This window comes from Vigna unguiculata, chromosome 11 (genome assembly GCF_004118075.2).
Source record: "Vigna unguiculata cultivar IT97K-499-35 chromosome 11, ASM411807v1, whole genome shotgun sequence".
NCBI lineage: Eukaryota > Viridiplantae > Streptophyta > Magnoliopsida > Fabales > Fabaceae > Vigna > Vigna unguiculata.
The window spans coordinates 4,029,724-4,052,449 of NC_040289.1; the positions used below are offsets into that span (position 1 = coordinate 4,029,724).

Consider the following 22,726-nt stretch of genomic DNA (forward strand, 5'->3'; position numbering starts at 1 on the left):
AAGAAAAATTGATTGCGGGTTGGTCCAGCTTGATATGTGGGCTGTCCTGATGGGTTGGCATCTTGTGCAAGCCAAGCTGCTTCGAGCTAACAGATTGACATCTCTCTCCCGGACGATCTTTTTTTTAACGAGATGGTGGACTGATCCGTTGGGCTTTACTCATTTTGTTACCCCTACTTGCAAGTACTAATAATGGTACAAACAAAAGTATAAATATATTATGTTATCTTTTCTTTTATTTTAAAGGCTTAAATATCTTTTTCGTCCTCATTTTCGTAGTGTTTGTTGCGGATGATCCTCATTTTGACAGAATGTTTAAAATAGTCCTCATTTTTATCGAATGTTTAAAATAGTTCTTATTTTCGCAATTCGTATTTTATTTGGTTCTTTTCTGTGACGCCGTTTAAATCAATAACAAAGCATTGTAAGTACACACAACACACTCCCAATGCAACGTAATACAAATAGTGTCACTTGTCCAGTGCTTCGTTACTGATTTAAACGGCGTCACAGAAAAGGACCAAATCAAACACGAATTGTGAAAATAAGAACCATTTTAAATATTCGGTAAAAATGAGGACCATTTTAAACATTATGTGAAAATGAAGATCATCCGCAACAAACACTACGAAAATGAGGACAAAAAAGGTATTTAAACCTATTTTAAAATGTATTCATACTTAGAAAGTTCAAGAAATATTTACATTGAAATGTATTTTATACTATATACAAGTACATTAATAAATGTATGATTATAAATATATTGGTGAGGAGTATAAATTATATTAAATGGGAGGATGGGTCATTTAAGTTACATTGCATATGTTAAAACTTGTCTAGATTTGTGTATTTTCTGTGTGCTAACATTTATAACGGCTGTTCGCACAAAAATAACATTCATTAAATTCTTATAAAAATCATATAAAATTTTTAAGCAATTCATATGAATATTCTTTTAAGTTGTCATACACTTTTATTATATAGTAACTAGAATTGATTTGTCTTAAATATTGGCTGTCATTCACTTTTATCTTATATTAACAACTAAAGGTAATAATTTGAAACAAGGGGAGTTATGCACTGTTAGTTTACATTTTAGTCTAGATATAATATGTTGAACTGATAAAATGTCTTGAAAAGTTTCACATCACATAGAATAATCAAAGGATGGGTGTTAGTGATTATATCTCAACTCAAAGATATTTTGAGCTAGTGTTTGACTTTTATTATTCTCTTGTAATACAGTGTTTTGAGGAGTAGCGAAATTCTTGCTCTGGAGGTGTGGATGTACTTGGAGTCAAAAGGTTGAGAGTGTTTTTTGTGTGTTATACAAATTTGCACATAGTGATTATTCTCTGCAATCGTGTTTTTTTTTCTGTATTTGGAGTTTTCACGTTATATTATTGTGTTCTTTGATTTTATCTTATTTCTTTGTTATTTCTTTGTTAATAGCTTGACTTTTGGGGTAAAGATGCTAATGTTTTTAATTGATGATGCGTTATTTCCAACATAATACACTATCTGTATTTATTTCTTTGTTTATTTTTACAAAATTCAATCTATAATATGGTGTATTAATTATTTGTATTCAAACTAGCATTAATTAAAAAAAGTGATATTAATAAAATAAAGAGAGAAATATTATAAAGGACAACAACATGATTTAGAAAACAATATATATATATATATATATATAATTATATATATAATTATATATATAATTATATATATAATTTAAAATTAATTTTAATTAATAATTAAATTAACAATTTTTAAATTGTAAACAAATATACGAACTAAAAATGATCATTGTACATCAAACTTTAGAGTTATTGTAGTACAAACATGAGCATATCCTTGGCCACACATTCTTGTTTTGTTAGCATTTTTTCATCCCTAACAAGATAAGCAATAACACTTAATTCTTCTCATATTCAATACTCAATTGCAGCATTGTCACCATATCCTTCTCAATGGCTTCGAAGATTAGGTTCAACACCTTACACTTATCCATTTATATATCTTCACCATAGAGCTTCAACATAATTGTTTTCGTCTGCTCATCAACGGATTCAATGGTTTCAAGACATGTTACTGTCTTACGTTGTTTCACAAGTAATTACCACAAAAATATTATGTAAGAAATCTATAATATTATGACCCATTTTCTAATTTAATGACAAATATACATATGTAGAGTCTCTATAATTGTCTTCTTTTTTAAAACTTTGGTCTCTAAACAATAGTAATTTTCTGTTTTTGTCTTTCTATTTGCTTCATTTAGACTCTATTTGAATTCCATTAACAATATTTTTAATGTAAGTAAAATTCGTAAAGCATACTAAATAAATGTTTTAAATAATAAGTTCATGTATTTAAATTATTTATTTATTAATGAAACATATATGACATTATAATATTCAATTGGCAGAAATGTATTTAAGTGAATTTTATTTGAGCATTTAAAAAAACTACTAAAACAAAATATTAATAAAATGATATTAAATATTTTTAGAATTTGATTTACTTGTTTATAATTTTTTTATTCAAATCTAGAAAGTTTAACTTAACTTTAAAAAATCTTCATTTTTTAAAACTTATACTTTGTCACTCATCTAATTTTGTTTTTTAAAATAATTAAATTTATTTACAATAATATTTTAGTATACAGTTTTAATTAATTTATACTCTAAAATTAATCTTTTATTCAAATTAATATTTTATAAATTTTTTTAATTAAAAAATATTTGAAAATATTTATGAATACTATACAATACAATTAACAAATATTTGTTCATAGTTACCCCAGATAATAAAATAGATGATGAAATAAACTATTTTAAATGACGTTATCTACTGTTTAAATCATATGCAGTAACTTTTTTTTTTCTTGAATAGTGCCATGCCACATAAGGGCCCTGCCTGAAGATTATCAATTTCTCACAATAAACATAAACCATATAAAACCATTGGTATCAAGGGAAAACATCAACGAAACATGGTTAAATAATTATAAGAACAACGAAACGACATGGTTAAATAATTTATAAGAACAATTCATATGAGGGTCATATCCAAAATATAACATCAGGGTCATATAATTCCTACAAAATATTACACACCACACCGGTATAAATTCCGAAACTAAAAAACAAAAGAAAACAAGTCATCTCAATAAAATTATTTATGCTATATTGATAGGTTCTTACCATACAAATCATAGATGTTATTTTCCTTAAATAATTTACTTAAACTTACGCTAATATCTCATAATAATGTGATGATTGTTAATCCCACAAAGTTTATTTGGAATCAATTACTTTAGTAATTATTTAATTATTTTGTAATATTGATATCTTTGATGTCAATGAAATATATATATATATATATATATATATATATATATAATTCAATGAATACAAAATTTTAAAATTAAATATATTTCACTACTAAAAAAACTCATATTTCCTGTCAATTTTGTTTTGAAATTTATTTTATAAGAAATACTTATAAATTTTATTATAAAAAAAATTGCAGGAAAGTACTGCCAATTTTTTTGTAAAATATTTTGTATAAAACACTTTTCATAACAAATTTCATAAAAAATATTTACAAATTTTATAATTTTGTAGAAATAATTACCTATGATGGAATTACCTACCAATTAAAATTCTTAGAAAAAAATAGTAGGAAAAAGTTTTTTCTTGCAAAATTTTTTAACAAATTTGCAAGAGAATTCCCATGTAATATGAATATTTTTAGTAGTGTTTCGTGTTAAATTATATATTAATTTAATATTTGGTTCATAATTTAAAGAATAACTTTAATGTAAAGATTCTAATGTGATCATTATTAGAATATAAGTTATTAAAATTATGGGAATTATTTTAGACTTATTAAATTAATTACCTCACTTCTCACTTCATAGGGGTATTATAGTATTTTATTAAAATTTTAAAATACTAAAAGAAAAGTATGATGGTTGCTTTCTGAGAAGTGGTAGAGTTTTTATGTTTCAAAGAGAGCGTAAAGAAAAGTGACTTTGACTGTAGAAGACTTTCTACTTGGTAATTCTATATCATCAAGAAGCCATTCTAGAGAAGTAAGAAGGAAAAACATATTAATTAAGTGAACTTTGCAATGGATCCGGGTAAGTTCTTGAACTCTTCTAATAATATAATTGTGAGAATCATAATTCCTAAACGTTCCTCCTCTATGATAGAGTAGTTTCTTAAATTGATTAGAAAATGGAAATTACATAAAAGTTTTTACATTGTTATCAAAGCCAGGTTTAGGAATGATTTTAATTTGAAATGTGAATTATAGTTTTGACTGTTAGAAATGGTTTTAATTTGAAATGTGTACGCATGCAGCGAGATTTAAAGAAGCATTGAATTGAAAACCTTTTAAATTATGCAACATGAATTTGAAAGCTTTTACTGTTACAAATTCTTTAAAAGTGCATTGACTTACATGTATGGCATAATGGTTTGCTTTATGGTTTATTTGCTATTGCTAATTTCACTTCGATAAAGAAAATTCAATTAAGTTGAATTTCGGGTGATTTGCAATTATAATAGAAATTTAAAGTTTTGCTATTCCACTGTTTTCTAAATTGCTCATCACTGTTTAGAAGAATGGACATTGTGCAATGTAGTGGTTTAAAAGCTCAAAGTTAGAAATTAATTGTATGGTAAATTTGTAATTATCAAAGGGATCAAATTTTACGTTTTCATTAATTCTAAAGTAAAGTTGAATTACGGTAATCACCCATGAAATAAAGGATACCAAACTATGGATATATTAATTGATTTATGGGTTTATTGAAAGTTATTGTTATAAGACATATATGGATTATCCAAAGGTGAACCATTGCTTATAATGATATTAATGTGAGACATACATTTAATATACTTAGTAAATATGTTTGCATATCCAAAGATAGCATACATGTAGACTTGAGTATGATTGATTGTCTATTAAAGAACATCTTTTTTTTATCATCTTAATTGTATGATATATGTCAGTTTAAGCATCACCCAAATGTGAACTTAAATGAATGACTCATGGTATTTGTCAGTTTAAGCGTCATCCAAAGGTGAACTTAAATGCATTACTAGTGTAGTTATTTGTCTGAATCCATTAAATTTATCAAAGCATTAATGTGTGTGAGTTTATATTTTTTTCTACAACTTCCATGAATATGTGTGGTCTGGGCAGTGGTGTGATCAAGTTCAATGGCTTGAACTATGTTGATTGGTATGAACAAATCCAGTTTCAATTGAGTGTGTTCGATTTAGATTTAGCCATAGTTATGGATGAGATGCCCCCAGCCATCAATGAGACCAATACAACAGATGAAAAGACTCTTTATGAGGCTTGGCAAAGGTCTAACCGACTATGTTTGAATTTGATGCGCATGACCATGGCTGAGAATGTGAAGCCATCTATGCACAAGATTGAAAATGCAAAGGAATTTATAAGGTTAATCAAGGAGTATTCACAGTCGGACATTACTGATAAGTCCATTGTGGGAACTCTCATGAGTGAGTTGACAACCAAAAAGTTTGATTGGTCACAGACCATTCATGATCATGTAACAGGGATAACAAACATAGCTACAAAGTTGAAGTCAATGGGAATGGAGGTGAATGAATCCTTTCTGGTACAGTTTATTATGAACTCTCTTCCTCCTGAATTTGGTCAGTTCCAAGTGAATTATAACACTATTAAAGATAAATGGAACTTTCAAGAAATAAAAGTCATGTTAGTTCAAGAGGAAGGAAGGCTCAAGAAAGTAAAGGATCATTCAATTCATCTCATGACTCATGATGGTTCTAGCTCTAGCAAAACTGATCTAGGAAAGAAGAACAAGAAGGACAAAGCCCAAATGAAAGTTAATGAGGGCATAATCAAGAAGGACCATAAATGCTTCTTTTGCAAGAAGGTGAGTCACTTCAAGAAAGATATTTCAAAAAGGAAATCCTGGTTTGAAAAGAAAGGTACATTTTATGTTTCTGTAAGTTTTGAAACAAATATTGTTGAAGTGCCTAATAATACTTGGTGGTTAGGTTCTTGAGCTACTACTCATGTTTCTAATATTATGTAGGGATTTCTTTTAATCCAGCCAATAAAAGAAATTGAAAAGTATTTATATATGGGGAACAGAATGAAGGCACAAATAGAAGGAATAGGGACTTACAGATTGATTCTAGACACTAGTTATTGTCTAGATCTTGAAAAGTGTCTCTATGTTCCTGGTTATGCTAGAAACTTGATTTTTGTTGCAAAGTTGGATTGTTTAGGTTTTAATTTTAAGATTGCGAATGGTGTTTTTTATTTGTATAGACATACGTACTATTATGGTTCTGGTACTTTATGTGATGGATTATACCATTTGAATCTTAATGTTAATTTTACTAATTCCCTGTTTAATGTTGAACATGTTTCTAGTAGTAAGTGCAATGTACAAAATGAAAATTATGCTTTCTTATGGCATCAAAGATTGGGTCATATATCCAAGGAAAGGATGATGAGGTTGGTGAAAAATGAAATCTTACCTCAATTGGATTTTGGTGATTGGGATGTATGTGTTGATTGTATTAAAGGTAAACAAACTAAACACATATCAAAGAATTCTGCCACAAGAAGTAATGAACTTCTTGAATTAATACACAGATATTTGTGGTCCATTTGACATTCCATCTTGGAGTGGTGAAAAGTATTTTATCACCTTTATAGATGATTTTTCACGTTATTGTTATTTATATCTTTTACATGAAAAGTCTCAATCAGTGGACATCCTAAAGGTGTTTATTGATGAGGTAGAAAGACAATTAGATAGAAAAGTAAAGGTTGTGAGATCTGATAGAGGTGGTGAATTTTATGGAAAATCCACTGAAAGTGGACAATGCCTAGGTCCATTTGCAAAGTTTCTCGAAAGTCAGACTATTTGTGCACAATATACAATGCCCAATACTCCACAAAAAAATGGTGTAGTAGAAAGGCGAAATCTTACTCTCATGGATATGGTTAGGAGTATTTTGAGTCATAACAATGTTCCTAAATCTTTGTGGATGTATTCATTAAAGATTGTTGTTTATCTTCTTAACAATGTTCCTAGTAAAGTAGTTCCTCTTTTGAACTGTGAACTGGAAGGAAACCTAGTTTAAGACATCTTCACGTTTGGGGATGTCCGGCAAAATTAAAGATATATAATCCACATGAAAAGAAGCTTGATGCAAGAACCATTAGCGATTACTTCATTGGCTATCCTAAAAAGTCAAAAGGATATAGGTTCTATTGTCCTAACCATAGTACAAGAATAGTTGAGTCTGGTAATGCTAGGTTCATTGAGAATGGCCAATTCAGCGGGAGTGAGAAATCATGTATAATGGACATTCAAGAGACTAACAATAATGTTTCTACACATGTCTCTTCTCAAGTTGTTATCCCTCTTGTTGTATCACAGTCACACAACATACAGAGACAATAAGTTGATGTTCCAACACCACAAAATGAACATATAGATAATGAACCAAGTGACAATGTGCAAGTCACTAATGAGGAAATGGTACACAAGAAGAAATATTAAAAAGGTCTGTAAGGCAAAAGAGACCAGCTATTTCAAATGACTATGTGGTTTACTCTATTGAACATGAATGTGACTTAAGCATTGATGAAGATCCAGTCTTAGTTAAACAAGCCATGGAAAGTTATAATTCTGAAAAATGGTTCAATGCAATGAAAGAATAGTTAGAGTCAATGGATGACAATCAAGTTTGGGATCTAGTAGAATTGCCTGAAAGTTCTAAACAAGTGGGTTGTAAATGGGTCTTTATGACCAAACGTGACTCAAAAGGCAATATTGAAAGATATAAGGTCAAACTTGTTGCCAAAGGTTTTACTCAAAAGGATGGCATTGATTACAAAGAGACATTCTCTCCTGTTTCTAAAAAGGACTCTTTGAGAATTATTTTGGCTTTGGTGGCTCATTATGATTTAGAGCTTCACCAGATGGATGTAAAGACCGCCTTTCTAAATGGTGACTTAGAGGAAGAAATATATATGGATCAACCTGAAGGTTTTGTTTCCACAGGAAAGGAAAATATGGTGTGTAAATTAAAGAAGTCAATATATGGACTAAAACAAGCTTCTAGACAATGGTATATCAAGTTTAATGATACCATCACGTCATATGGTTTTGTAGAAAACACCATTGATCGGTGTATCTACATGAAGGTTAATGGGAGCATGTTTGTAATTTTAGTCCTATATGTTGATGATATTCTACTTGCTACTAATAATGTTGCCATGTTACATGATGAAAAGAAATTTCTCTCTAATAACTTTGAAATGAAAGATATGGGTGAGGCATCCTATGTGATAGGAATAGAAATATTCTGTGATAGATCACAAGGATTTTTGGGATTGTCTCAAAAATCATATATTAACAAGGTATTAGATAGATTCATAATGGATAAATGCTTTGCTGGAATAATTCCAATTCAGAAAGGGGATAAGTTTAGTCAAATGCAATATCCTAAGAATGATTTAGAATGAAAGGCCATGGAGTCAATTCGTTATGCATCAATGGTTGGGAGTTTGATATATGCTCAAACTTGTACTCGATCGGATATCATTTTTGTTGTTGGTATGTTAGGCCTATATCAAAGTAATCCTGGTATGGACCACTGGAAAGCTGCAAAGAAAGTTCTTAGGTACTTACAAGGCACCAAGAACTATATACTCTCACCTATAGGAAGTCAGATCATCTTGAAGTGATTGGTTACTCGGATCAGACTATACAGGATGTATGGATTCAAGAAAATCCACATTTGGATATGTTTCTCTATTGGCTGGAGGAGCAATTTCTTGGAAAAGTGCAAAACAATCAGTTATTGCTACTTCCACCATGGAGGCTGAATTTGTAACATGCTTTGAGGCTACTGTTCATGCTTTGTGGTTGCGGAATTTTATCTCAAGGCTTGGTATTGTTGACAATATTGCTAGACCATTAAGGATTTATTGTGACAATTTTGCAGTTGTTTTCTTCTCTAAGAATGATAAGTACTCGAATGGTGCAAAACATATGGATTTGAAGTACTTATCGATCAAAGAAGAAGTGCAGAAACGTAGAGTGTTAATTGAGCATATTGGTACAGATTTAATGATAGCGGATCCATTAACTAAAGGCTTATCACCCAAAACATTTATTGGTCATGTTGAAAGGATGGGTGTTATGGGCAAGTCCTTTTTATGAATGTAATCTGGTATATATACATTATTTCAATAATGCTCTCTTTGTTTGACACTTGTGAATTCAATTATAGTTATGTTTTTGTTCATTTATTTGTCATTCACAATTAAAAGTATACATTATTGTTTTGTTTATGTGGAATGACAGGATGCATCTTTGAAAAGAAAATAAAGATACATATTATGGTATAATTAAAGTGAAATTGAGTTAGATGATTTGTGATACATGGAAGGAACCATGTTGTTGAATAGCTTGCAACCGCCATGATCCATCATCCAATTCAATTATTAAAGAAAGTTTACTTGATAATTTCAATGAATGGATTGCACTTAAAGTTTAATATTGGATCTTCAAGTCATCACATGTACCAAGTGGGAGAATGTTAAATTATATATTAATTTAATATTTGGTTCATGTAATTTAAAGAATAACTTTAATGTAAAGATTCTAATGTGATGATTATTAGAATATAAGTTATTAAAGTTATGGGGGATTATTTTGGACTTATTAAATTAATTTCCTCACTTCTCACTTCATAGGGGTATTATAGTATTTTATTAAAAATTTAAAATACTAGAAGAAAAGTATGACACTTGCTTTCTGAAAAGTGGTAGAGTTTTTACGTTTCAAAGAGAACGTAAAGAAAAGTGACTTTGACTGGAGAAGACTTTCTACTTGATAATTCAATATCATCAAGAAGCCATTAAAGAGAGGTAAGAGAAGGGAAAACATATTGATTAAGTGAACTTTGTAATGGATCCAGGTAAGTTCTTGAATTCATCTAATAATATAATTGTGAGAGTCATAATTCCTAAACGTTCTTCATCTATGACAGAGTAGTTCCTTAAATTGATTAGAAAATGGAAACTACATAAAAAAATTTACATTTCAAACTTTAACAAATTCTGTTAAATTTTAATAAATGCTATTAAATATTTAAAATACTTATTTAAAATTTATTGAAATGTATATATTATAGATAGAGTTCCACTTATAAAATACTTATTTTAAAGGTCATTGTTTCGGGTGTAGGGACCAAACACCTACTAATACCACTTGAATTCTACTCTTTTCTCCTCGATACTTCCTCTCTAAGCAATCTGCTGAATCTTCCACTCCACACGATCTTCTTCTTTGTCCGATCGGTTGAACAGACGATCGGTGTACCTGTCTAAAAGGCTCTGATGCTTAAGTCAGTTTAGGGATCGATCGGTCGATAAGCGTAACTGCTGTAATAAATGCGGAATTAAGATCCTCACCAACCTACCTTTGGGCCCTATTTATAGTTTCTGGTATGGGCCTATGATTAGGGCTCCTTAATCACAGCCCAATGATCCCTTAATTGTGATTACTGACTTGTTTAATTTTAATTAATCCGGCTGACTCTTCCAGGTTTTCCGTTTGGCCGATCGACCGATGGTCGCTTGGCCAGACGGATTATCTTTTATGAGTTAGTAGCTTTAAGCAATGAAACGTATTTAATCCATGTGACCGATCTACCGATGGTCGCTTTTATGGGCAAGTAACCTTAAACAGTGAAATGTTCATCCGTATGGCCGATCGACCAATGGTCACTTTTATGGGCAAGTCACCTTAAACAGTGAAATGTGTTTCATCCGTGTGGCCGATCGACCGATGGTCCCTTTCATGGGTAACCAACAATCAAATGTGTTTCATCCGTGTGACCGACCGACCGAGGGTCTGTTTAGTATACAAGCCCTCTCAGTCTTGTTCGATGGACTGGTGGACCACACAATGTCGATGGACCGATGGGCCATACAGTACAATTATATTTCTAAATGATTGACAATAAAAATATGCATGGACACTACATCGGACTGAAATAGAAATATTTACATTTATTTCTTAATCATATGCTATAGTCTAAATACTCAAATAAGAAAAAGAAACTGCAGAATAAATGAGTAGATTTACTGTCAAATATTTATTTTAGTTAGTAGCGAACATAAAACTAACATAACTAGTTTTATTTAGCAAAAAGGTTAAAAATAGTTAATATTCACATAAAATTAATTAAGTCAACTGCATAATATTAAACGATCTTTACTGGTGTCAAGTACATTGATGTTAATCAAGTAACATGAATATTTATTTATTAAAAAATATTAAAAATAGTTAAATCGATTTTGCCAATAACTAAATCATTTAAAAATTATTTTATATTTTTTAACTTTTAAAAAATTACTTTTTGCGTGATCCTAATAATGTAACAATTTGAAAACACTAATATTTTAAACTAATTTAAAATATATTTTGTATTGTAGTAAGTGATTGACATGGATCAGGTGCTTTATTCCACTTAACCATTATATTCTTGTTTCTATTGGAAGTGGTGCACACATTAAATTCATCACATCACCACCTCGTTAATGCGTTTGTACGTGTTGGCGAAGATTTGACAATGCAAACCTAATTATAATAACGAGACAAAGAATAAATATTTAGGTATAATTTTTTTCTAAGTTACTCATTTAATATCTACATAGAAGTTGGTATATATTTAACGAAACATAACATTCATTTATATATATATATATGACTTAAATATATATCTTCAATTTCATTTTGTATTAAGTTTTCATTTTATCAAATTTTGTTCAATTTTATCATTTTTACTAACAGTATTTAAATAGTTAACATTTTTAAAAGTACATGTCACATGTCAGTTTCTGGTTTTTTTAATTTTTTAAAATTATTTAAACAAAAATTAATTTCAAAAGAAATTGTTCATGTATCAAGTCACAATTGTGACATGTGTCAATACTAGTGCCACATGTCATTTTGTGATTGTATTATTATTTTTGTTCAATTTAATCTCAATATTCGTTACTTTTGTTCAATTCAATCTTTATATTCGTTATTTCTTTTAATATAATCCTAAATTTTATTAAAATGGAATAATTTAATTTTTAAAATTGACATTATTATTAGTTGTTTTTGAAATTCAATTATAAATTATTATATTTAATCATAAATTGAATATAATTCTTAGATTCAATTGTTAAATAGAATATAATTACTTAAATATTATTAAAATTTTAAAAATATATATTAACATTTGTAAAATTGACATTTAAATATAAAATATTTAATATTTTTATTGCATTTTAGATAATAAAATCTAAAATATTTATTGCATTTTACAAATGTTAGTTTACTTTTCAAAAATATTTTGAATATTTAATATTTTTAAATATCAATTTCAAAATTATTTTAGAATATAAATATTAGAAAAAAACATTTAATAATTATATTCTTATAATACTATAAATAATTATATTCTATTTAGCAATTAAATATAAAAATTTTATTAAATTTATAATTAAATTTAATAATTTATAATTGAATTTAAAAAATAATAAATTCAAATGTCAATTTTAGAAAAAATATCAACATAATTTGTATAAAAGATATTAAATTTGGTGTCAATTTGAAAGGGACAAAATTGATTTATTTTAACAAAATTTGGGACTAAATTGAACAAAAATAACGAATATACGGACTAAATTGAACAAAAATAATAATATTACTACAAACTAACATGTGGCCCTAGCATTGACATGTGGCACAATTGTGACTTGACATGTGGACAATTTTTTTGAAATTAAAAATATTTAAAAAAATTATTTTTTAAAATTAAAAAAAAAAAAGATGACACGTGGCATTTACTGTTAAAAAATGTTAAATATTTAAACACCATTAGTGAAAAGAACCAAATTGACCAAAATTTGACGAATACATTTAAAATAATCTATTTAAATAGTTTTAAATGACAGTTTTACGAGATGGAGATTTTCTTCAAATCAATTGATAAAAAATAATTTATTCAAAATCAATATTTTAATATTTTAATCATGTTTTCTTAATTTAAATTGTATTATAGCATATACGGGTATTCATGAGTATGAATATTATTATACTCGTACCTGTCCCGTTAACATGCGAATGCAGGTATAAAAAATACGTGTACCTGTTATCCGTGGGTAGGGATGGCAAAAATACCCGCGTCCGTGGATATCCGCGGATATAATCTGCGACGGATAGTTACTACCCGCAGGTATTTATTACCTGCGGGTAGCGGGTAGCGGATATTTTAATACCCGCTTATAAACGGGTCGGGTACGGGTATCATACTATTCGTACCTGCGGGTACCCGTTACCCGCAAAAAAATAAAAATAAAATTTAATTTATATTTTATTAAGTTAAATTTAATTAAAATTAAAATTAACAATATATTTTATTATATCAAATTTAATTATAATTATAATTATAATTTAATTTATATTTTATTTTTATAATTTTATATTAAAAAATTTATAAAATACATATATTTTAAAATATTTGTGGGTATCGGGTATCCACGAGTACCGGCGGGTTTTAAAAATATCCACGGGTATTTTTTAAACGGATATCCGATAGGTAAACAGGCGGTTAACAAGTGGATTTTTTTTTTTGCGGGTCGGGTTGCGGGTAGGCACTATCCGTGCCCGACCCGACCTGTTGCCATCCCTATCCGTGAGTATCCATTTATAATATTCATTTTTTATCCGTTGCAGGCTTTATCTGTTGATTGTCTAACGATACAGATTTTTTGTACATCTCGTTCCCAACAATCTAAAGATATAAGATTGATTTGATGGATTTAGAAGAAAAGATGAGAGAACAATCCACAAACACTAATTAACATGCATATCCAAATTTATTCTCTTCATACAAAAGACCTATATGATAAGAACACTTCTCCTCCAACATCATTACAACACAACCATTATTTTAAGGGCAAGTAACTCCATTATTCATTCTCTTACTTTCCTTCTTGCGGCTATGCCTTCAGAAGATGACCATCGATGTCTCTTGTAGATTTGTGCAGGTACTCGAGGTAGCCATAAGGAGGATCAACTTCTTCACCAAGCCTTTCATATTCAATGGTCCATTTTACGATAGCACCACCATTCTCCTTATCAATGGCTTCAAATATGGCCTTGAAACCCTTAAACCTGTGCTCGATGTCTTCACCGAATATCTTGTAGGTGATTGTTTTCTTCTCTTCATCAACGGATTCAATACTCTCATGACATGTTGTAACCTTACCATCTGTTCTTTCACAAACAATTAATACCAGTATAAAGAATCATTGTATAATAATCATTTATACATAACATTTTTTTCAATTATAAATATTTTAGCTTTGGTTCATGTCTTTAAAAAACTCACAATTTCACTTTATTCTTGTTACAAACATTTAATATAATTTAAAAATAAATAAATTACTAATGTTTTTAAGGACTACAAATTTTATGGATAAATAATATTTATGGATTAACAATTTTTAATCTTATTACAAATTACTCTTTTATTTTATCAGGTTTATCACAATTTAGTTCTATTTTACTTCCTTTCAACTATAAATACAATCCATTTCATGAGGCAAATACACAACAAAAACAATAGCTAATATAAAACTATTTTTAGTATTGTCTTTTAAAACATTTGTGTTTATAAGGTTCAGAGATCATTCACTACACTCGGTTGATCTGACGAGTTATTGTATTTTGACAGAGAAACGTATTTTGTCTTGTGCACTAGAAGTGTTTTCTCTATAAAGGTAGTGCTTTGCGTGTTTCAACCTAGGCTATTTCTAATTCTTTATTTATAAATTTTATCTTATATTCTTATTTTTTTTTATAAGAATTGTTTGATTTGATCAATGTCTTTTTATCCTTATTTGTGTCTTGTTTTTTTATTTTATTTTTTTTCTAACATTTTTAGAGAGAATAGTTATATTAAATTTATTTTCATTACTCCTTTTTATTGAAAAAGGTGGAGATAATAATACTATGTTTGCCATGGATATAATTAAGTCACTACCAAGTCTAAAAAAATTATGTGTAAAAACTTTCCTACCGGTAACAACAAATTAAATTGTCGGATTCTAGATTAGGTCACATAAATTCAAATTTTATTAGATAAATTATATCTCTTATTCGTATTGCTAAATCTTCTATTGATTTAAAGCATACACGTGAAATATGTGTTTAATCAAAGAAAACAATAAAGTCTTTTTCTATACACACATGAAAAACAAATATAATTTACTTGAATTGAAATGGGTAATTGAAAGAGAAAAAAAAATTGTTTGATATGGTAAATGTTATAATATAAGTTCAGTTTTGACTAAAATTATATGAGGTAAAACTTTATATTCTAGTTGTCAAATTCTCAAAAGAATTTCCTATAAAAGTTGTCAAAAAACTCCTTATAAGTTATAGAAGAAAAAGAGAACAACATTTAAAATATTTCAAAGTGTGAGAGTCTCTTACAAAGGTTAATATACCTCTTAATAAGAAAAGAAACATTAGTGATTGAAATTTTTTACAATACTATTACGAAATCTAGAGATATATTGACTAATTGTTTCTTATACATCTAATATTGTTTTGCCTTCTAGTGATAATATTATTTGTGATTCTTCTAGTCATGAAATTGAATATGTGAAATTTGTTGAGATTATTGAAGGGTATACTAATGCAAATTGGATTTTGATTTTAGTGACACAAAAATCAACTACCGGTTATGTTTTTACTTTGGGTGGAGGTGTGAGATTATTGAAGGGTATACATAATATGAACACCGATATTGTATGTGTTGCTTATTAAAACCTAGTTAAGTTTCTGAATTTTTTGAGGTCGAAAGGTAGAAGTTTATAAGTGTAAGGATCAAACCTGAAATTAATGTTGATTATGCTGAAATACAATATTTTGTTTTAAAATATTCTATATTTTATTTTATTTAAATTATATGAAGATTGTTAGAAACAATTAATATAATTTTAAAATAAAAAAGAAAAAATTATGCTATTGTTATTAATGTTTTTATGGACTATTTATTATATGGGTAAATGTTGTTTATGGATTGCCAATTTTTAACTTTATTACAAATTAATATTTTATTTAATCAAGTTTATTACAATTTAATCGTATTTTACTCTCTTCTATGTATAAATACTACCTATTTCTACGAGGGAAGTATACAATAGAAGCAACAACTTATTCAAAAACACTCATTTTAGTCTTTTGTTTTATATTTCTTTTAAAACATTAGTATTCATAATAAGATTTAGAGATCTTTCAATACATTCAATCAATCTCACAAGTTGTTACATTTTCGGCAATGTTGTTTTAACTTGTTAATGATCGAGTACATCTATGAAAGGAAAAATTATTTAAGAAATTAGTCTTTTAACCTTTGTTTTTTTGTGTAAATTTAATATCCTTAGTAGGTCCTCTCACGTTAGTTTCATATTAACATTAGTTATTTCTTAAATAAGCACACATGATAATTAAGGATCAAACACATACTCGATTACCTTAACTATTAACAAAGTTCACACAAAACTAACAAAATTAAATATGTTGTACTAAAATTGTTATTTTTTTCTTCTTATTATACTAAAATAATATATTAATATTTGTTGTATTTAACCAACTATTTATATCAAACAAAAAGTTGTATACATTAGTATGCAAATACAACACTCACATAAGCCAATTTGATAGAATCCAAATAAGTTTAAACTCATATTCTAAAATAATATATGATACATCATGCACAAATATTTCTTACCTTATAATGTAGGATTTAGGGTGTAAGGTTTACACGGGCAACAATTAACCTTTTAAAGCTTAAGAGATAAAGATCATTCTAGTAGAGTTAATCAAGAGTGATTCATCGAGTCTATGTTCTTGTAACTTGGTGAAGAACAATTATAGAAGAGAAAGTTGTAAGGTTTAGAGTTGTTCTTGATATTTTTTTTTCTTATTTCTTTATTTTTTGTATTTGGGTGAGACAATCCTATTGCTCCTATTAATATATTTATTTTTGTTAATAAAAAAGAAGAAGATGTTTTTGAGGATTTCCATGCTCAATTAATGATATTTTTTAAAGTATTTTTTTGTCCATTTCTAAGTTCCTTCATTGTTTGAATTTTACAAGTTTTGTGTTAATAGAATTTTTTTTATAGATTTTATATATGGATTAGAATAATCCAATTGTTTATTTATTTATATTTATTTACTGATAAAAATTATATATTTACAGATGTAAGTAAAAATCTGAGGGAATTAGATATAATATAGAAGTATATTAAAAGTGAGGGAGAGAATGATGTGTAGAGTTATTAGAAGTTTTTGTACCTATGACATAAGTCCAGTGCTTGATGGAGTCATTGTGATGCCAATCTTCACCATGGTGCAGCCTGGTTCCATGAATTGTATCAGTTAGGTTTTGAACATGATGGAGTTGCGTTGCGAAGAGGTTGAACCACTTTTCAGCAGTTGCATGAACCCCAATTTCAGTGATGATTTTGCCAGAAAGTGTCATGGTGAGATTAAGAAAGAAATGGAAAGAAGAAGATGAAAAAGATGGTGAGAATAATGCGAGACCATATTCCACTTATATAGAACTTAGTTTACCCACTCGTCAACACTAGTTAAAATGTGGGGTCTTTAATTTACCTACTCCTCAATTAAATTTGTGGGGCCCCAATATTAATCCAAGTTAATTATTAATTTTAAATGTGGGGTTACCATCCAATATATTGTCTACTCTATATTGTTCATTCTATTTCTTGATGTCGCCAGCTTTTCTATATCTCATGTTAAGTTATTTAACTTTATTACAAAGAAAACTGACTTTTCATAATGCTGAAAACGTTGTTTTCAAGATATTCTTTTCTTATCTTCAAGACAATGTTTTGCCTGTCTAGTGAAAGGTAGTATTTTGGCTAGTGATATTCTCTGAAGTAAATCTACAATAGCATGCTATCCAAATTTTACAGTGTTATTTTTGTTTTATATATATATATATATAAAGTTAGGATGGACAAAAGATTAGATTTATAAATTCAAATCATATTATTTTATGTCCATTTAAATATATTTTTCTAAATCTAAATTCATATTTTCGGATTTTAACTTCAATTCACTTAAATTGGATATTTTTTTTAATTTAAAAATCTAAAATCAAGATGTATCACTGGTGAAAAAAAATATTTAATTGTCTAATATGATTTTAAGAGAAACAGAACCTTTCAAAAAACGGTGACATTTTTTGAAATTATTGACAACGTATAAACATTGGCGTTGAATAATCAAAGTCTATATTCTAATTGTGCTTTCTGGATTGGCCAATCCAATATGTAATACCAGACATGGAAATTATTTGATCAATCTTGAAATTATCTTGAATTGATCAATCTGGTATGCACTTGTGATTTCAGATTAGCTAATCAGGTAATCAAAAATTGAGTACCGGAGTGGACAATCCGAAATGCAGTATCAAATTTGAGAATATATTCTCGAATAGCCAATTAGGGGTGGACATGGATTGGATTTTTAATGATCCAATCCACATCCATTTTATATCCAAATAATTAGATTAGATTTTTGATCCAAATTCATTTCTTTAGCAAAAGTAGTTTGGATCTTTTTAAAATCCAAATCCAAATATTTGGATAAAGATTTAAATCCAATCCAAATATTTAGATCAAGTTCAAAATCCAGAATCCATTTTTTATAAAATAAATTTAAATTGATTTTTTTAAAACTTGTGTCATTAAGGCCCGGATGACCCGGATGAGACCGACGACCCGGACGAGCCTAACAACCCAGAGGGGTCCGACAACCCGAACGGGCTCGACGACCCGGACGGGCCGAACAACCCGGACGAGCCCGACAACACGAACAAGCTCGACAACGTGAACAGGCCGGACGACCCGAATGGGCCCGACGACCCAAACGGACCCGTCCAAACAGTCGAGCCTAATCGGGTAGTCAGACACGTTTGAGTCGTGGGGCTCGTCTGGGTTGTCGGGTACGTCAACGTCGTCAGGCTCGTCTGAGTTGTCGGGCCCATCCAGGTCGTCGATCATATCCGGGTCGTCAAGCCCGTTTGGGTTGTCGGGCCCGTCCAGGTCGTAGGGCCCGTCCAAGACGTCGAGCGGATCTGAGTCGTAGGGCACGTTCGGGTAGACGAGCATGTTCGTGTCGTCGTGCCATCTGGGTCGTAAGGCCCGTGTAGGTCGTCAGGCCCGTCTGGGTCGTCAGGTCCGTTCGGATCGTCCGACCCATGGGTCGTTCGGCCCGTTCATGTCGTCGTGCCCATCTGGGTCGTAAGGCCCGTGTAGGTCGTTAGACTCGTCCGGCCCGTTCGGGTCGTCATGCCCGTCCGGGTCGCCGGGCTCGTCCAGGTCGTCCACCCCATCCGGGTCTTCGGGCCCGTTTGGGTCGCCTGGCCCGTCCGGGTCGTCGGGCCCGTCCGGGTCATCAGGCCCGTCTGGGTCGTTCGGGTCTTCGGGCCTACCTGACCCGTTCGGTTCTACGAGCTCGCTTGAGTCATTTGGGTCTTCGAGCCCGCTTGGCCCGTTCGGATCTTCGGACCCACCTGCCCCGTTCGGTTCATCGGGCTCACTCATTTCGGATCGTTGGTCCCGATCAACTCGTTCGGTTTGTCGGGCTCGCCTAGCCCGTTCATATCTTTAGGCCCGCCCAACATTTTATGGTCGTCGGGCCTGCCCGATCTGTATAGGTCGTCGAGCAAGGCCCGTCCTAGTTTGAATTTAGCATAGTCCATCTCAACCTTTAGACCCAACTAAAAATTTAAATTGAAAATTTGGATTGGATTTTTTGGATTATCCATATTTAAAAATCTTGATTTATAAAATGGATATCCAATCTATAAAATATATAAAATGTAGATTAGATTGAAATCCAGATCCATTAAATGGATTTTAAATGGATTGGATTGGAGCAAAAATAGATTGAATCAAGAAAATTAGATATTTTGTCCACCCCTATAGCCAATCCAGAATTTGCATATGCATACAATATTGATCAATCCGATACCACATTCTAAATTGGAACATTCTAGAATTTTTCAACTTAAAACTTTCGGATTTATCGACCTGGTATACAATCTAGCAGTGCATTTCAGATTACCAAATCCGGAATTGAATTAAAATCCCAAATACGAAGCACCCACCCCTACCAGGGGACTACAAAAGCCATAAAGGAAAGTCATAACTCCTCTCAAGTTGAACAAAGGCTTAGATCTTGGATCTTGGTTTATGGGTTTCTTCTACACGCTAGAAAGAATGAAGAGGAAAAACTAGAGGTGAAGAAAAAGATGAAGTGCAGTGAAAAATGAGGGAAGAAGGCAGTGTGGGAGGAAGGATAAGAATATATTTTAATTCTTCTTTATGTAACATTTTATATTGGCAAAAACATAATTTTAAAAGTTAGGGGTGCAGGAAGAAAAAATGGGAGTGTGGGAAGAAATAGCCTAGACTTTGCATTACATGTTTTTTTTTTGGGTTAAATATATTTTTAGTCACTTAATTTTTTATGAAAATTGAAATTAATAACTCCTCAAAATTTTGGTCCAATTTAGTTTCTCAACTTAAGGAATGTATGAATTTAGTTCTTTTAATCAAATTTTGTTAAACTTATTTGACGTTTCAAACACGTTTCTCAATTAACATTGGAGCGGAAACATGTCAAACAACGTAAATAACTCAAATGTTATCATAAAACACATTTAAAATGTCAAATAAACTTAACAAAATTTGGATAAAAGAACTAAATTCACACACTAGCTAAAGGACTAAATCGGATCAAAGTTTCAAAAGAGAGACTAATTTTGATTTTTATTGAAAGTTTAGGACCCAAAAACATTATTTAATCTTGTTTTATTATTGATTTGTTTAGGGTGTTTATTTATTTGTTTTGCACTCCGATATATAATAACCTATGATGCACCGATACTTCAACTTGGGTCACGTGTCCGTGTCCAGCACGTGTCCGTGTCCGATACTTTAGGATACTTCATCGATACTTAGTGAAGTAATGAAATATCTAATTTATAAAGCCATAGTACAATAAAATAAAATCTTTGAATAATGACAAATTTTAGTGACCAAAAATAATTAATCATTATATGGTGAGCAATTTAAGTACCAATTTTAAAACTAAAAATTATTTACAACTAAAATAGTTCAAAAAAAATATAATTGGTGTCTAAATTGATAATTAAAATAGCTTTTATTATGAATTGGTTTCTAAGTTGGTCCCTAACATTAGCTATCAAGATTTTGACTATTAAAATAATTGGTCTCTAATTAGAAAATTGGTCTCTAACATATTTTTTGTTACTAAAATTGGTCATTATTTGAAAGTTTTCTTATAGTAGTATCATTACAATGACAATAATTTTTATTTTTTTATGTTGACAAATTTAGTACATATAGTTTTAATTTGGATTCACACAATAACAATCATATATTTATGGTGCTTTTAAGAATTATTGTACATTTTTCAATATTCATATATCGCGTATTTATCACGTATCATATCCTATTATTTTCAAAATAAACGTATCGACGTATCCGATACACGTATCGTATTCGTGCATTATAGGTGTTATGCGAGAATACTTCATTTAAGTTTTTCCTTGCTGATTGAATTTGTTCATCTTCTTTTCGTAGCATCACCTTCGTATACTGATCTGGTGAAGAAAATGTAGAATTTGCTTTCGTTTATCTGCATCTCATTATTGTTCACTGTGGGTTCTATCTTTCACCATCGTTCGATCATCTCCCTCTCACTGTTGTTCGTTGTGGTTCTTCCTCTCACCATCGTTCGAGTAGTTACATCTATTGCTTGCTCCTAATCGGTAATTTACTCTTCTCTTTGCTTTTCCATCTTTAATATTCCACTCACTCATGTCAATAATTTTCGTTTAAGAGCTCATGGCGTCGTTCAATCTATGCACGGTGTTGGCTGATGTCCAAGGTTTCAATCTTCCACTCCAAATCTGAAATTTGTTCGAGCCTTTGATTCGATTAATCAAAACAAGTATTTCGTTAGATTTTTAGGGTTTGAAAATTCGTTGAATTAATCTTCCACTTCAAATCTGAAATTTCGTTGAGGCTTGTATGATTTGTTTTTCTCCCATGATTCCTCTTTGTGAAATAGAGAAATAAGAACACTGCATGCTTAGAAATAGGTCATATGGGTGATTGGAGTTAAGAAGGTGTGAATTCATGGTTTGTTTCTTGTCTGGAGTGTCAGCGTTGAGTTTTAAATGATGTAAATAAATTTAGTGGCATTAAATTAGGATTTTTTTTCCAAATGATTAGTGAGTAAACTATGAATGGAGGTAAAACATAAGCAGATTTGAGAAGCTCAACTAGGTTTGTGCCTTTAGATTTGTTAACTGCTAGATTTTTGTATCAATATTGTGGGAAAACATAAAGTAAACAACATAGTGATAGAGAAAACAAATGTAATGATATACTAGAACAAACAAGAAAACAAATACACATACCTCAATTTCATTCATCAGCTTCATAGCCTCAATAATGCAAACTAATACTTCTCTTTCCTTTTTAT

At 30.0% G+C, this 22,726-nt stretch overlaps 1 protein-coding gene across 1 annotated transcript; it reads right to left on the minus strand.

The window, feature by feature from the left end:
- Positions 1-13,936: 13,936 nt before the first annotated feature.
- On the minus strand, positions 13,937-17,704 carry LOC114169098 (MLP-like protein 43). The gene is made up of 2 exons (XM_028054121.1): positions 17,474-17,704; positions 13,937-14,375 (listed from the first exon to the last, which is right to left on the minus strand). The coding sequence occupies exons 1-2, from the start codon at positions 17,658-17,660 to the stop codon at positions 14,104-14,106; spliced, it is 459 nt and encodes a 152-aa protein (XP_027909922.1). The 5' UTR covers positions 17,661-17,704; the 3' UTR covers positions 13,937-14,103.
- Positions 17,705-22,726: the final 5,022 nt, after the last annotated feature.